General features: G+C 39.2%; 1 protein-coding gene and 1 pseudogene across 2 annotated transcripts; both read right to left on the reverse strand.

Annotated features, from left to right (window-relative positions):
* Positions 1-6,900: 6,900 nt before the first annotated feature.
* LOC117733364 lies at positions 6,901-10,729 on the reverse strand (annotated as a pseudogene).
* Positions 10,730-11,475: 746 nt separating this feature from the next.
* Positions 11,476-16,242, reverse strand: LOC117733247 (acidic mammalian chitinase-like). Of its 2 annotated transcripts, none has more exons than XM_034536734.1 (11): positions 16,218-16,242; positions 16,106-16,135; positions 15,792-15,996; positions 14,478-14,534; positions 14,207-14,372; positions 13,913-14,037; positions 13,696-13,819; positions 13,009-13,191; positions 12,738-12,854; positions 11,876-12,008; positions 11,476-11,696 (listed from the first exon to the last, which is right to left on the reverse strand). In XM_034536734.1, the coding sequence occupies exons 1-11, from the start codon at positions 16,240-16,242 to the stop codon at positions 11,476-11,478; spliced, it is 1,386 nt and encodes a 461-aa protein (XP_034392625.1). The 2 variants fall into 2 exon arrangements, with proteins under 2 accessions (XP_034392625.1, XP_034392624.1); XM_034536733.1 differs by having other exon boundaries at positions 11,476-11,762.
* Positions 16,243-16,992: the final 750 nt, after the last annotated feature.

The raw sequence follows: 16,992 nt of genomic DNA on the forward strand, positions 1-16,992 counted from the left end.
TACATCCTAAAATGCCCATCAAATTTAGTGTATGTAGAATCCATAAATGCCTGTGACTATCCTGCTCAAACTAACGATACACAAAACGGAAACTACTGTCATGGAAAACCAGATGGGCATTATAGCAACCCTCATGACCAACATTCTTTTTTAAGCTGTGTAGCTGGAAAAACCCACGTCCAACCATGCCCAGCAGGGTTGGTGTATGCACCATACAAAAATGCCTGTGACTATCCTGCTCAAACTAACGGTACACAAAACGGAAACTACTGTCATGGAAAACCAGATGGGCATTATAGCAACCCTCATGACCAACATTCTTTTTTAAGCTGTGTAGCTGGAAAAACCCACGTCCAACCATGCCCTGCAGGGTTGGTGTATGCACCATACAAAAATGCCTGTGACTATCCTGCTCAAACTACCGGATCCCCAAACGGAAACTACTGTCATGGAAAACCAGATGGGCAATATAGCAACCCTCATGACCAACATTCTTTTTTAAGCTGTTCAGCTGGAATAACCTACATCATACAATGTCCATCAAATCTGGTGTATGCACCATACAAAAATGCCTGTGACTATCCTGCTCAAACTAACGGTACACAAAACGGAAACTACTGTCATGGAAAACCAGATGGGCATTATAGCAACCCTCATGACCAACATTCTTTTTTGAGCTGTGTAGCTGGAAAAACCCACGTCCAACCATGCCCAGCAGGGTTGGTGTATGCACCATACAAAAATGCCTGTGACTATCCTGCTCAAACTAACGATACACAAAATGGAAACTACTGTCATGGAAAACCAGATGGGCATTATAGCAACCCTCATGACCAACATTCTTTTTTAAGCTGTGTAGCTGGAAAAACTCACGTCCAACCATGCCCAGCAGGTTTGGTGTATGCACCATACAAAAATGCCTGTGACTATCCTGCTCAAACTACCGGATCCCCAAACGGAAACTACTGTCATGGAAAACCAGATGGGCAATATAGCAACCCTCATGACCAACATTCTTTTTTAAGCTGTTCAGCTGGAATAACCTACATCATACATTGTCCATCAAATCTGGTGTATGCACCATATAAAAATGCCTGTGACTATCCTGCTCAAACTAACGGTACACAAAACGGAAACTACTGTCATGGAAAACCAGATGGGCAATATACCAACCCTCATGACCAACATTCTTTCTTAAGCTGTTCAGGTGACATAACCTACATCCTAAAATGCCCATCAAATTTGGTGTATGTAGAATCCATAAATGCCTGTGACTATCCTGCTCAAACTAACGGTACACAAAACGGAAACTACTGTCATGGAAAACCAGATGGGCATTATAGCAACCCTCATGACCAACATTCTTTTTTGAGCTGTGTAGCTGGAAAAACCCACGTCCAACCATGCCCAGCAGGTTTGGTGTATGCACCATACAAAAATGCCTGTGACTATCCTGCTCAAACTACCGGATCCCCAAACGGAAACTACTGTCATGGAAAACCAGATGGGCAATATAGCAACCCTCATGACCAACATTCTTTTTTAAGCTGTTCAGCTGGAATAACCTACATCATACAATGTCCATCAAATCTGGTGTATGCACCATACAAAAATGCCTGTGACTTTCCTGCTCAAACTAACGGTACACAAAACGGAAACTACTGTCATGGAAAACCAGATGGGCAATATAGCAACCCTCATGACCAACATTCTTTTTTAAGCTGTGTAGCTGGAAAAACCCACGTCCAACCATGCCCAGCAGGTTTGGTGTATGCACCATACAAAAAAGCCTGTGACTATCCTGCTCAAACTACTGGAACCCCAAATGTAAACTACTGTCATGGAAAACCAGATGGGCAATATAGCAACCCTCATGACCAACATTCTTTTTTCAGCTGTTCAGGTGGAATAACCTACGTCCTACAATGTCCATCAGATCTGGTGTATGCATCATGCAAAAATGCCTGTGACTATCCTGCTCCAACTACCGGTACACAAAACGGAAACTACTGTCACGGAAGACCAGATGGGCAATATACCAACCCTCATGACCAACATTCTTTTTTAAGCTGTTCAGGTGGCATAACCTACATCCTACAATGTCCATCAAATCTGGTGTATGTAGAATCCATAAATGCCTGTGACTATCCTGCTCAAACTACCGCATCCCCAAACCAAAACGACTGTCATGGAAGACCAGATGGGCAATATACCAACCCTCATGACCAACATTCTTTTTTAAGCTGTTCAGGTGGCATAACCTACATCCTACAATGTCCATCAAATCTGGTGTATGTAGAATCCATAAATGCCTGTGACTATCCTGCTCAAACTACTGCATCCCCAAACGGAAATTACTGTCATGGAAGACCAGATGGGCAATATACCAACCCTCATGACCAACATTCTTTTTTAAGCTGTTCAGGTGGCATAACCTACATCCTACAATGCCCATCAAATTTGGTGTATGTACAATCCATAAATGCCTGTGACTATCCCAGACATCCTTATTAACCTACCACTACACATAACGGAAACCTCTCTCATGAAAGTCATGGGAAATACCCCATAGATACGTTCATTTATCTGAAATGCCTTACTTAACTCCATGATTGTTGTATATAATTTAGGCCTATGTAATTGTTGGTGTATTTAATTGTATGTGTGTGTTTTCTTTGGTTTATGTTTAACCTTTGGTGAATGGATTTGTCTGACATTATGACACAGATGTTGCATATTGCATTCATGTATTCATGTGCTGTCTCTAAGTACAAAAATCCTAACTTGCTTAAAATAATGACAAAATAATAAATAAATATCACCGATATACCAGACTTATAATGGCATGTTTTTTTGGGGGGGGGTTGGTCTATGTTTTGGTTTTTCTGTATTGGTTTCTGTTTGCCTATCTGCTTTTTGTAAAAATTAAAAACACATAGACCTTTTTATAACAAGCCCAACAGCTGGCCAGTGGCAGTGCTGGGTCTTAAGACCCTCTTTCCCATTCCTCCCTGCCATGTGACCAATCTCATCCAGAGGAGAACAGGTCCAGAGCAGCTAGCCAGCTTTTGACGTAGACCAGCAAGCTAGCTAACTAGCAAGACATCCTTTACGGAGATCCTGTTTACTCTTACCCCAGCAAAGCCACCAGGATTGGTTAATATGGTCCCGTTAGTTCAAGTTAACTTTCTTAAGTAACACTTGCATTCAAATGGAGTGAGTAAATGTGAGAGAAAGTCATTAATTAAAAACAACTAGCTTACTACACTTTCTCGCAAGTGTTAACAGACTCCACTTACGCTCCACCCCAAAAACTACTTAATACTGTTTATACTGTGGAGACAAAAAAATATTTCAATAAATTGCAATAAAACATGCACCCCGCGTCGGCTTCCCCACGCAAAGAATGAACTTGTCATTCTTGGATGTGATGAAGCATTTGGATTGAGTTCTCCACAGAGATATTAATCAAGTTGACCTTTTATTCATGATATATTATATAGGAATTAATTGGTGTTTTAAACTACAGCTGTTGCTACCTTTATTTGATGTGTTTGCTGTGACGATAAAAAGGTGCCATGCGGTCTGTGAGAGGGAAAGGGGGACATGTATTTTTAGAGCAACAGGACTGCCCCAACTGCAGTGCCCACCAACAACTCCTAGGTAGAATATGTCAGCAGTCCAAATGGTGCTCTGTTGTCCTCCAGCAGCCACACATTCATATGACTATAAAAGGTTGTACGACTGAAGACTCAACAGGAGAGAGGGAGAGATTGGGCTGTAATAGCCTACATGCAAAGCTACCAAATTAACCTTAACCTTTTAAACCCCGCAGCCCCAGATTAGGGGACGCTGGGCTTCAGGTAAAACCAAAAAGATAATGATAAAATAATATCATGATGTTTCACATCAAATTAAACAGCTGAAGTAAGCTACAATAATTAGTAAGCCATTTTCAAATACTCCAAACACAACTCGGAAAAACTACACTTTATAAGTATTCTTCAGATATTCTGTGTAAAATCATTCCTGACACTCAGAGTGCCGTTCTGACCTGGGAAAGAAAGCTACTTTCAGCGTATCAGATTCCAAGTTTTCACAAATGACGACGCCGATATGTATCTTATTGGCTCCTGTTGCTGTCAATCTTGATTTGGTCTGAAAAACTCAATTATTTTGGCTCTAAAGTTTCCAAAGAGATGTCATTTACTGAAATCGACCAATCTTTGACTGAGATAGGGCCATGTGTAATCTTCATGCATCAGCCTGGTGAGAAATGACTGTTACGCAGGATGACGCGCAGCTGAGACCAACTAACCACCCATCCGCTCACAATAGACAGAACATGAACATGTTCCCTTAGGAGGGGGAGGGGTGGTTAGTTTAGCGGTAGGTGGCGAGACGTTTGTGTTTAGTGACGGTATTCCCCGCCCCCCCTCACCCTGCTTACCACAGTCTACAACCAGACCACTGGGTGCATATATTTATTGTGTTTACAGTGATGAGGATGAGGTGTTTACAGTTTGTTAAAATACTTTTTCCATTTTGATTCAACATTCAGTTGTTTTGTGGTGTTTTTTGAATAGGTAAATATAGGTCATGTTAAATCATTTAAAAATATATATATATTTATTTATTACATTTTAATTTTTTATTCTGTATTTGCATGTATTGAACCCCATTAGTAATATAAAAGTGAGATCTGGTACATGAGAAAACTCAAATGGCACAGATGGTGCCAAATGTGCGCAAATGCCTATTTTGGAGATCTCGCCTAAACTGTCTTTACTAACAAGGCTCTAATTCTGTTCTGCTTCACTTTTTTAAAGTCGACCTTTGCAGAGATACTGTTCTAATATTGTGCTAGGATGCTATTAGCTCATTATAATAAGTGTTTTTTACAAGGCGAACCTGTAACTTTTTTAATTTGTGGTGTGTGCCATCTTCATTTAATCTTAACCAGTAACATATAGGCTGATATTTACACATCTCTCACAAGTGTTTACTTTTATTATAACACCAACATCATTCAAATAGCCCTTGTAGATGAGGAGATACACCCTTTTTTAGTTTGGGTATGTTTTTCGAGCAGAATCCTAAAAATAGGCTGGAGTGTAAGTTAAGACATGACTGAATGCTGTGATTATTCCACAACATTTCCCAGTACTACAACTACCACAACTAATAAAACTACCAGGACACATACTTGAAACCTCTGTAATGGACGGCTCAATGGGCAATACACTGACTCTGATGACACATATACTTTTTACAGTTGTGCTAGTGAAAGAGCCTACATCCAACGAAATTTGGTCTTGAGACAATACTTTAATTGCTTTGACTATCCCACAACAACTACCAGAACCACAACAACCACCACAACCCTGTCTGAACAACCTGTTAACCCTTGCATTGGAAAGATAGATTATGTGTTTGTATTGTAACTTTGTCTCAATAAATTGTGTATTTAACGTACTGCAAATCATGTCATGATGTTTACATATATTGGTTGATCTCAGGGAGTCTTAATAGTAACTGGCAATAAATGAACTGGCATGTTATGGCTGTAACTCTCAGTTTATCTAAACCTGTTATGTTTATTATTTGCTGTTGTCGGACTCTACAGAGGAGATAGGGCTGAAATATCCTACATCTAACACTGCAAAACAAATGTGGCCCTTAAAAAGTACTGCAATTACTGTTCTTCTCCTGGCATCAATCATTGATATTATACCACAAACCTGTGCTTTAATTATCCATAAAAGTGTAACATCAGTAACATATTATTTAAAAGTTTTCTGAATCTGCTCTTTTGATTTACAGAATATTATTTTACAGGGCAAACATTTACAGAGAATTAAAACATGTGATATATGTAAATGATAATAATTATTATAGCAAGTTTTTAAGTATAGTCAAATCACATAAAACATTTTTTGGGGTATGACCCACAAACCCAATATCTTCTAGTATCTTTTATTCAGTGTAGAAATTCAGAGTATGTCTCTCGTTCTGACTGGGACTGCTCCTAAAACCTGAAACAATAGCTGGCTGCCTGGTGTTGATTACAGGCTGTATGCCTTCTATATTATATTATAGAACAATAAAATAGGTGTTGAATAACACAGGAAAGCACTGTAACAGATCACTGTGGGCAATATATAGAAATACACCTCCTTAACCCTATAATGTTTCACTAGAAATATTATTTTCGGCATACTATAGAACAGTGGTTCTCCAATTGGGGTATGTGCAGGCAGTCCACGGGGTACGTGAGATTTAAAAAAAAACCATTTAAAATTAGAATAAATTTAAAAATCCTTTAAAAAAAGTTATTTAATAAATATTCAATAATGAATAAGTGTATTTTCAGAAACTGAATTGGATATATTAAATCAGACAATGATGGCACAACGCTGTGTATTACACTTTTTTTTTTTTAACCAAAAATGCTTTGCACTGGTATTCAGATGGCGTCCTGTACACAAGCCAACATGTGAATAAGGGGAGTACTGGCACTTATATTTTTCCAAGCCCTAAGCTTAATCTTAGGCAGGTCAGATGCTAATAATTTAAAATGAGTTATCTGATTTATTAAATCTTTAGATTCTAACATTTGTTTTTTTGTTTTACACATGAAAACTTATTTGCATTACTGTTTGAGTGTTTTATATGTGACTATTTTTACGTAGTTCCATGTGGTGCTTTGCATCAACAAGACACACCTTCATGTTGTTTTAATGGATGGCACATTGTTGTGCCAATGTGTGAGATCATCAGGTCTCAGAGCATGTGAGACATGGCAGTGCAGGCTACTGATCAAGTTCCTAACGTCAACCTTGTATATTGTTATTGGAGTAATGGACCATTGCTATAACAGGAGTAGGGCTTGTCAATTGTTTAGGGCCAGTTACAGCATTTGCAGCTATCTTGAAAGACCAAATTTGTTGGGCAGTTAAGGATCCAGGTGATGCCATTGGCACAACTGTAAAAGGAACTCGGGGCATCAGGTTTGGCATAAATCCCACCAGTCTTTGTAGCACAGAAATTGTCTGGGATGTTGGATGAAGTAGATGTTGTTGGTCTGGGACGAGGTTTGGTGTGAGTCTCTTGATTTGGGGTGGTTTCCATAGTGGGAAGGGAATGAAAATCTGTAGAAATAATAGTACATTTTATTTAGTCTGTACAGTCAAATTTCACAAATGTCAATAACTAATTACTGGCTGGATCATGAAAAAAAAAAAAAATTCTACACACCCTGGGATACGAGAGAGTGAAGGTAGCTGATGAGGGGGTAGTTTCCCTGTCCACAGAACTGTCCCTTGAAATCATCTATATCTAGAGCCCAGACAAAAGCTCCTCCAAATCTGTTGTCCTTCAGGTAACGGACCTGGATGAACAACGACACAAACAGTTCAGAACGATGTTTGCACTTTGACTTTGTATTTAACTTCTGGTATGACAAAAGAAATCAGCAACGTTTTGTAGAATTACATGATTACCTTAGTCTCAAAACTGTCTTTGTTGTCGTAGCCAACCCACTCGTTTTGTTTGAACGCATATGGAACTTTCTGATCCTCAATCAACTGGACTCTGGCCCCTTGAAGAAAAGTGCAAATCTGAAAAAAAGGGTTACATTTTAAACCAATATGTCAAAATGTCTGTATTCAATGTTCAGATTACTAATTTAGCAGCTAACAACTACTCGCTTTGAAAAGATATAGTTTTTATTAATTTTTCGCCAAAGTTGAAATTTCTTTCGCCAAAGTTGAAGAATTCGCACCGTTCCATTCGCGTCATTTGCGCCACCCGGCGAAATATCACATAATTCGCATCTGTGCATTGACTTTGCATGGGACCTACTCGCGCGAAAAATTCGCAACTCGTTTGGTGTGACCGCAGCATTACTTGATGTAAGAAGTAAGGTCATTATCTCATAGACCTTTATACAATCAGACTTATTTTTGAAGCAAGACGAGTCGCCCCTATTCGAAAAAAAATGCAGGTTTATAGCATCACTTCACTTTTCAAATGCGGAGATTGACGCCTTGCACACTATTTGGTCTTCCTGCTAATGCCATTCGACCTCTACAGCTCATCCAGAATGCAGCTGCTCGACTGGTCTTCAACCGACCGAAAATTTACCCACACTACTCCGCTCCTCCGCGACCTTCACTGGTTACCGGTGGCCGCCCGCATCCGCTTCAAAACACTGGTACTTGCGTACCGTGCTGCGAACAGATCGGGTCCGGTCTACATCCAGGACATGGTCAAACCGTACACCCCAGCCCGTTCACTTCGCTCGGCTTCTGCCAATCTGCTTGTAGCTCCTTCACTTCGAGCTAAATCACGACTGTTTGCTGTGCTGGCTCCTCATTGGTGGAACGAGCTCCCCATTGACATCAGGACAGCAGAAAGTCTCTACATCTTCCGTCGCAAACTAAAAACACATCTTTTTCGACTATACCTTGAATAGGTAGCACTTAAATGCCGTAGTAGCACTTAAATGTCCCTTACCGATAGCACTTTAGTAGCACTTAAATGGCACTTACGGATAGTACTTTGTAGTTTGACTTTATTGAAGAAATTGTACTTGCTTGATTCTTGTTGTTCTGAGTTTGGACTCATGGTTTAATGCACTTATTGTAAGTCGCTTTGGATAAAAGCGTCAGCTAAATGACATGTAATGTAATGTAATGTAATTTGCAGTGTTGTTGTTGTTGTTGTTGTGCGACGACTTCATAATAAAATAATATTTATTTATTTATAGTTAAATAGATTTACAAATATAACATAGACAGAGTAATAATTCAGTGAGGTGTTGCCAGTTTCACCTCATAAAAGGACCAGAAGCCGGCTTCCCTTGTAAAAACACCAGCAGCAGCAGGACCACTGGTTGGTGCTCCAACCTGACTGGATGGAGTAGACAGTCGAAATGCCCTCCCATATGTCGCAAAGCCCATATTTAGCTTCTCTACAGGTGTGCCCTTGTCTCGCCAATATCTCATGGCAAAGTCCTGAAATGTGAACAAGAAGAGACAAATAGAATCCAATTAAGTATACAATCAAATGTATTGAAAATGTAAATAGATTTAAAGAAATCGGCTAGAGAAAATGCAAATGAATGCATGTTTCTATCTTCTACTTTTAACGCAAATGTTGGGAGTTTGGCTCATTGGGTTAAACAGTTTGTAGCGCTTATTCTCTAGTTGCCATTAAACCATTACAAATGAAGACGGCGCAATGAGATTAAGTAATGAATAGAGAACAAGGCAATCTTCAAAGCAAGGAAAGCCTGAGGGAAATATGGTGTCTTGGTGTCATGTATTAATTTTATGCATGTTACAGTCTCCTTATCGCACCTCACAGAACAGATATTCGTATGTACATGTAAAGCTACTTCAATGTTGAGTAGAGTATGCCATTACATTCATAATGAGGCCAAAAGGTAATCCTGTACTCACAGTATTTAAGAAAACATTATCTCCAGTTTCAAGGGATCCCTTGTACAAAGGACTGTGATGTCCTGTCACACTCTCCCAGGTGCCGTGAAAGTCATACGTCATCACACTAATAAAGTCCAGGTACCTGATGAAATGGATGTGAGATCAAATTCACCAAAACAGGATGATATCTAATCATTGGGATACTGTGGGGTGTAACATTTCGGTGTACTTTGCCATCTCTGCGATTTCATAACCAGCATCAATAGTTCCTTTCCCAGCCGCCACAGCAGCTGTGACCATTAATCTGGGCCGACCAGTAGTTGTTCCCTCAGTCACATAGGCCTCTAGGAGTTCCTGTACGCCATAAAAACATGGTAAAGTCCATTTGTGGTTCATGTTTTACATAATTTGAACACCAGAACAGTTATTTTGCATCTGACCTTGCATAACAATGTGAATCTCTGCTTGTCCGCCAGAGGACTCCCTCTTGCAGCTGGGTATTCCCAGTCCAAATCAAGTCCATCAAAACCATATTTTCTCAGCAATTTGACAGAAGACTGGATAAATGTATTTCGGTTGGCTTTTGTTGCCACCATTGTTGTGAATCTGTGTAGAATTTGGGAGTAAACGTTGCTTTCAACAAGACATAATCACAATACGTTGATCTTTAATGATAGTTGTGGGCTAAATATCTCACTTTTGTGTTCCAAAGTTCCAGCCTCCGACTGCCAACAGTGTTTTAAGATTTGTATTCCTATTGGAATATATAGAATTAGTTGCCCCAAACACTATTTTGCTCAACAATTTGAAAAACAGAATGCGAAACATTTTGGACTGACCTCTGTTTGAGTCCATTGAAGGATTTATACAGTTCATCATCATTCCATTCTATTGTGACCAACTCATTTGCCTCATTAATTCCAGAAAAGGCATATATCAGGTGAGTACACAGGTTTGGATCAATGTCCAGAGGCATAAACTTTCCATTGCCAGGTCGGTATTGGGACCAGTTAGTGAAATAACACACCAGTCTGGAGGATGACACTATTCATGGAGTAGCAGAAATTATTTTCAATCATATTTCAGGATAAATCAATTACTTTGTTTAGTTGCTATGAGCTTGTTCAATATTAGTTTCAACTCAAACTCACCCAAACCGCCAAAGAAAAGACAAAGACCTTCAAAAGTACATATGTAGTTAGTAAATATTAAGTCAAACTGATTTTGTAGAAACAATAACATTTTCATCGTGCCTTACCTGCAATTAGAGTTAACTTGTACATGGTGGTTGTAGTTGGATGACGACTGAATAATCTTCTCTGGTGAAATACCCAAACCATGACAATGATTAACTAGGAACAAATTGACAAACTATAGATATCAAAGTTTTGGACTCTGAGCCGTTACGCATTACGCATTACATTGATCAAATAAACAGGATGTGAGTGACCCTTTGTAATCGATAGTCCCAAATCTTCCTGTAACAGATTAATTCTCAGTGTTTGGACTGTCTGACATCTCTATTAATCATGCAACTTACACTTTGATTGGTATCAATTCACCGATTTCTTCGAAAGCTTTCTATTCATAGTATTTTAGCAATTTTAAAGCATTTTTTTCCTGCAGGTATTTTGTGGCTTTGATATCAGATGACTTCACAGCACTTTTTGTGCCTCTTTGGCATTTGGACAGACCAGGAAAAGCTTTAATGTGCCTTCAGGGTCAGTGTCCTGCTAGAAAAAGTGAATCTTCTTTTTACAAACTACAAGCCGGGCAGATGTATAAAGCCAGAAGTCTGTCTCAGTAGAAAGTAGATTAATATAGTAACACAATCTTGACAAAACATTTTTTACATACAACTTAGGGCTCATTCATTTCAAATATAATGCCTAATATGGAGTGCACAAGTAACAATTTGATGTTTTTTGTTTCATGTCAGAATCGTGTTTTATTTAATTCAAAAGTCTATAAAATGTAATCAAATTAAACATTTTATAAAAAAAAAAGACATCATGAAGAAGACATTTATTTAAGCCCAATCACAGCAGTTGCATTTTTTACTGAACACAAGATTAGCTGAACACAGCTGGAGGTATGTGTTTCCGTTAGAACACTGATAAAAGGAGTTGCGGTTATTGTCATTCACGTAGAGGCCGTCAACCTTCCCAGAACAGAAACCACTTCCAGAGACACCCGTGGTCGTTGTTTTGGCAATGGTAGTTGTTGGAGCACTGGCAGCTGTGCTGCTGTCTGAGCCTGGGTGGTGTGTAGTAACCGCTGGAGGACGTGTGGTTCCAGGCAGTGGGGGTGGAATATCTACGAAGATAAAAAAATTTAACATTTAAATTCAATAGATTATGGAAGGTTTTATTTGTTCAGTGAAGATGATGAAACGTGTACTTGTTGTGCAGTGTTGAGGTCGGACTCACCTGAATCCAGCAGAGCGCGCAGATAACTAATGAGGGGATAGTTTCCCTGGTCACAGAACTGTCCATTAAAATCATCTAGGTCCAGAGACCAGATGAAGGCTCCCCCAAATTTGTTATCTTTCATATACTTCACCTATGGGATATACATTAGAGAAACTGCTGTAGTTAAAAATGCAAGTTCTGTTGTTTTAATGCATATAAACAGCAGGTGTGTTGATCACATCCAAGAATCCCCAAACATATATAGGAAATAACAAGGTTAGCATATGGGTCCACGCCCAATTGGGAGAAGTTTGCAGTTGAGGTATTATTATTGTTAGAAAAGGTGCCGTATACGGTTATTTAACAAAGCAACATGTTAAAGAAAAGGAGATTTTTTGTCAGGTCAAATAAATACAATTAAATCCATTGACATAAGGATTCTAATACATATATCATATATATTTTTTGTTTCCTATACGTGAGTATCTGAGAGGGTCATCCAGCTCTGCTCTCATTAGTTCAGTCTATCATGCAGATTGCACTGAGCCAACTGAGTGGTGAATGTGCTTGTGAATGCTGTAAAGTATATATTTGCTCATCTTTGTTGTGTTTCTATGAAAAATGCAAAAGTAAACAACTGTAATGACCTTGTGAAAACAAGATTCCTTACCTGAGGTTGTGTTTGCCAAAGCATAACGTTTCTGCTCAATCTAAGGTATTGAACATTGTTTGGGCTGCCTGTGCAGCTTCATTCACTCTACCTAGTGCATTAGGAGGCACATATACTGATAGCTGCAAGTAGTGATAATGATATGCTACTTTAACTTGTTCATATTATTTCCATAAACATAGATGTGGAGGATGATACGTTACTAATTACCTTGATTGCATAGCTTTGCATGTTATCAAACCCAACCCACTCATTTCCTTTCAAGGCATAGGGAACCATTTGTTCATCAATCCAGTGGAGACTGGCTCCTTGGAGGAAAGTACAAATCTGTAAAAAAAAAAAATGAAAGAAAATTATATTCAAACATCCTTATTTTGAAATATTTATGTTGGGCTTGTATTAATTTAATTTGCACTGCGTTTATTTGTGTTACGTATTATATTGTGTCTTATGGTTGCGCTTGTGTTGAACCTTAACTGACTTCATAATAAGACCAAAACCCAGCTTCACGGGTGTAGGGCCCGGCAGAGGCTGGTCCGCTGGTTGATGCCCCAACGCCGTTAGCTGCTGATGATGTGCGAAATGTGCGTCCATACGTAGTGAATCCCATTATGAGCTTTTCAAGAGGAGCACCTTGGTCTCTCCAATATTTTAAAGCAAAGTCCTTTGAGAAGAAAAAGAAAAAAAGAAACATTTCTTAAAGGAACAATTTGTAGGGTTTGTTAACGCACCATTCAAAGTTGGCCCCTCCTTCCCGGCTCAACGAGGGTTAAGGTGCTCACCTGCGGGTGAAAGCCAACTACAGAGTCACTCGTTTTGAAACAAAGATTGTCCGCTTGGCTTTTTGCCTCACCATTTTTGACATTTTCATAGCTTACGTTTGAATGCATGCTTACGATCTAACCCCTCGTCGGCATGATTTTATAGAGGTGGTGTGCAGAGACAACCCAAACACAGCTAAATTAAAATGAAAGAGAAAATACAGGCAGAGGGCATACAAACCACTCCACACACTTCCAGTTGGTCATGAGGGATTAAGGGATTCTTTTTGGAAGAGGCTAATCATTCATACACTCCTTGTGTCTTTAAAAACAAGACCTGTTAGGTACTCATCTCGTTGGGCGCTGAGGATGACAACAGAATTGTGTTAAGCATTTCTTTCACCCACCACATTGTAGAAGATGTTGTCGCCCTGATCATAAGAGCTGCGGAACAGAGGGCTGTTGTGACCAGTGAACGGGTCCCATGCTCCGTGGAAGTCGTAGGTCATGACATTTATAAAGTCTAGGAATCTGTTAGACAAGCATGATATCACAAAATAGAAATAAGGAACTCATTTATTTTAATCAACTTTTAAGCTAAATTACTATGTCACAGGAACTCACTTCAAGACGTCTGCAATCTCATAACCATTGTCGATGTTTCCCTTCCCTGCAGCCACTGCAGCTGTAAGCAGCAAACGTGGTTTGTTGGTTTCAGCTGCTTCTTTTTCGAAGGCAGCGAGTAGTTCCTAAATGCAAGAGGAAATAGTTGAGGCTAATTATGTGTACGTTGTGAGAATATTTATAATCACATTGCTTTTTCATCTCAAACAAGAATGCTGTGTTGGTGCAGCATCCTGCAGGATTTATGTCAATGGTGATCGGGACTAAGGGAGTGTGTGCATTTTACAAACTGACCTGGCAGAGCAGTGTGAACCTCTTCTTGTCCTCTGGTGGGCTTCCTCGTGCACCAGGATACTCCCAGTCCAGGTCCAGCCCATCAAAGCCATGCAGTCTCAAGAATCTGATTGAAGACTGGATGAATCTCTCACGGTTGGATGGTGATGTAACCATGATGGAAAATCTATAATTATGTGAAAGAAGTTATAGCTACACTGTTGATGATGTTCTCATTGTTATAGGATATACTGTAATCAACCGCCTTGCAGTTGAAACCTTGTGGACTCACTGTGATGATCCAAAGTTCCACCCCCCAACAGCCAGCAGAGTCTTCAGCTGGGGGTTTCTGTGCAGGATAAACATGTATATGAACAATGAATTAGTGAAAGAAGAAGTTAGACCCTTGTTTAGTGCCACTGTATGAATATTCTACAAGTAAAAGACTCACTTGCAATGCAAATTGTCGCTCAAAAGATCTTCTCCAAGAGCATCGTATTTTTTCCTATTTTTTCTTCATTATTTCATCCTTTACTCATGCTGTTTCTCCTCAAAACCCTGTTTTGAAAATATTTTATATAAAGGTCTACAGTATATACATATAATTATTTTTTGTGCATTTTTTCTTCCGTTTCTTTTTGCCTTTTACTCTTGTGTGCATTGTCGGGGAAAAAACCCTTAATCTTGTCCTTCTGTCAGTAACATGTGCAACTTCGGGACATTCAATGATGACCGACCTGTCCTGGGTTCATCTTAGTGGACACATATGGATTATAGAGGGTCAGGGCGGTTGAGATAGAAAGAAACTGGCTTGTAATCAATGTGTTGCTAGGTAGATTAAACACAGTTATTTGTCTACTAAGCTTTCATAAACGTATAAAGGATGAAAATGTTGGACAGAAGGGCAGCAGTAATTTCTGATAACCTTACGGGAAGGCTCAGAGGTTCCTGTTCCATTCAGCTGAATGTTTCAAGACTTGTCTGTACTTTGGCTCATGGTTGATTACTTGTAAATGTGTTCTGGTAATAAAGTGTTATAAGACAACCGTGCTTAAAGTACTTTTGATTTCTCACAAGGTAACGGAACATTAATTTCCACCACATGCATCGGTTGTTGTTTTCATGTAACCTCTTTCTTTATCTACTTGGTTAAAATTTCATCACCGTAGATAACGTAATAATATTTTTGTACAAACGGAATGCCAGCTGCCTTCCAAGAATACACAGGAAGTCACAGAAACAGTGACTTTCTGTTAGACCCAATCTGTAAGCTACTTGTAGTTCACAGACCTCATTCGGATTCATTCACGTGGGTTTGTAAATATATATTTATGTAGACATGTGTGTGTAGCTTCATCCTTTGTTCATTTAATATGTGCTATATAAATAAGCTTTATTAATAACAACCATACAAGATGCGTCTTTAGATTAAACGTGAGACTAATGGTCAACAATCGAGCGTTAAGTATTACAACTACACAGAAAAATTGTTGATACCACTTAACCAGACATACTAAAACATGCAACTTCCTCTCGAATGCAGAGATTAGTTGTTACAGCAGATATGACTGCAGATTGACTGATGCGGCAGGCTGGAACAACTCACCTATTCTTAAGTTCATTGAAGGACTTGTAGAGAACGTCATCATTCCACTCGTAGGTCACCAGCTCGTTAGAAGGGTTGATTATTGAAAAGGCGTAGATCAGGTGTGTGCAGAGATTGGGATCTACATTTGCAGGCAGATATTTTCCAGCACCTGGTCTATACTGGGACCAGTTTGTGAAGTAGCACACCAGTTTGGTAGAAGACACTTTTGGAGAGGGGAACAATTATTAGAGTTGTTTTTCTATTTTAGGTCATATGGATTAAGAAGCAAATGACAATTTATAATATGAAGAAATTAAATAATGAAGGCATACCCATCTGGAGACACATCAAAAGAGACAGTCCTTTAAAAAAAACGACATTTAATTATTTTTAAAATGTGCACAAGATAATTGCATTTGAAGGAACTGAAAGAATGTAACTTACCAGCCAAGATTGTTAGACGAGCCATGTTGTTCTTTTCGTCAGAGCTGTAACAATAAAAAAAGAAAGAATTATGAATCTTTATGAAATTCCAATATAGTTTTTGTAGACTTTTTACCATTTACCATCTAGAGCAGGGGTGGGCAAACTTTTTGGCTCAGGGGCCACATTGACTTTTAAAATTTGACAGACGGGCCGGTCCAGTATCAGATGGATGGAGAGCAGGGGCGTTTGTAGGATTCCAAGAAAGGGGGGGGGCTAAGCCCCAAGGGGAGTGTCACCCTGGTGAATGTGTGCGCACATTTTTCTTGGGGCCCCTGATATCCATTGTTTCTGACAGTTCATAGATTGGTTCAATCAGAGTGTGATTTTGCTCTGTAGTTTTGCTTCATTCAGAATATGATAACACAAGAGACAGAATGTCAGGGTCATAGTGATATTTTATGCTCATTTGGACACTATCACTGAGATAAAGATGAGCAAGTTCAGTGTCAAATATGTCCTTCAAGGGAAAAAAACATTATAATAATCTATATTAATGCAAAGAATAGAGCGATGTCAATAGTTATTTCTTGTATTTCGAATTCGCTTGTTCACACTCGCTCAATGGAGACAGTTTCTAACTTCCCTTTCATTTGCCTCAAGTAAACCTGAATGTAAGCAGGAAACACTGGTTAACAACTACCGACAGACACATTCTGTCACTACCTGGACTTACAGGTAAACCTGAACGTAAGCAGGAAACACTGGTTAACAACTACAGACAGACACATTCTGT

The sequence above is a fragment of the Cyclopterus lumpus genome, chromosome 7 (assembly GCF_009769545.1).
Source record: "Cyclopterus lumpus isolate fCycLum1 chromosome 7, fCycLum1.pri, whole genome shotgun sequence".
NCBI lineage: Eukaryota > Metazoa > Chordata > Actinopteri > Perciformes > Cyclopteridae > Cyclopterus > Cyclopterus lumpus.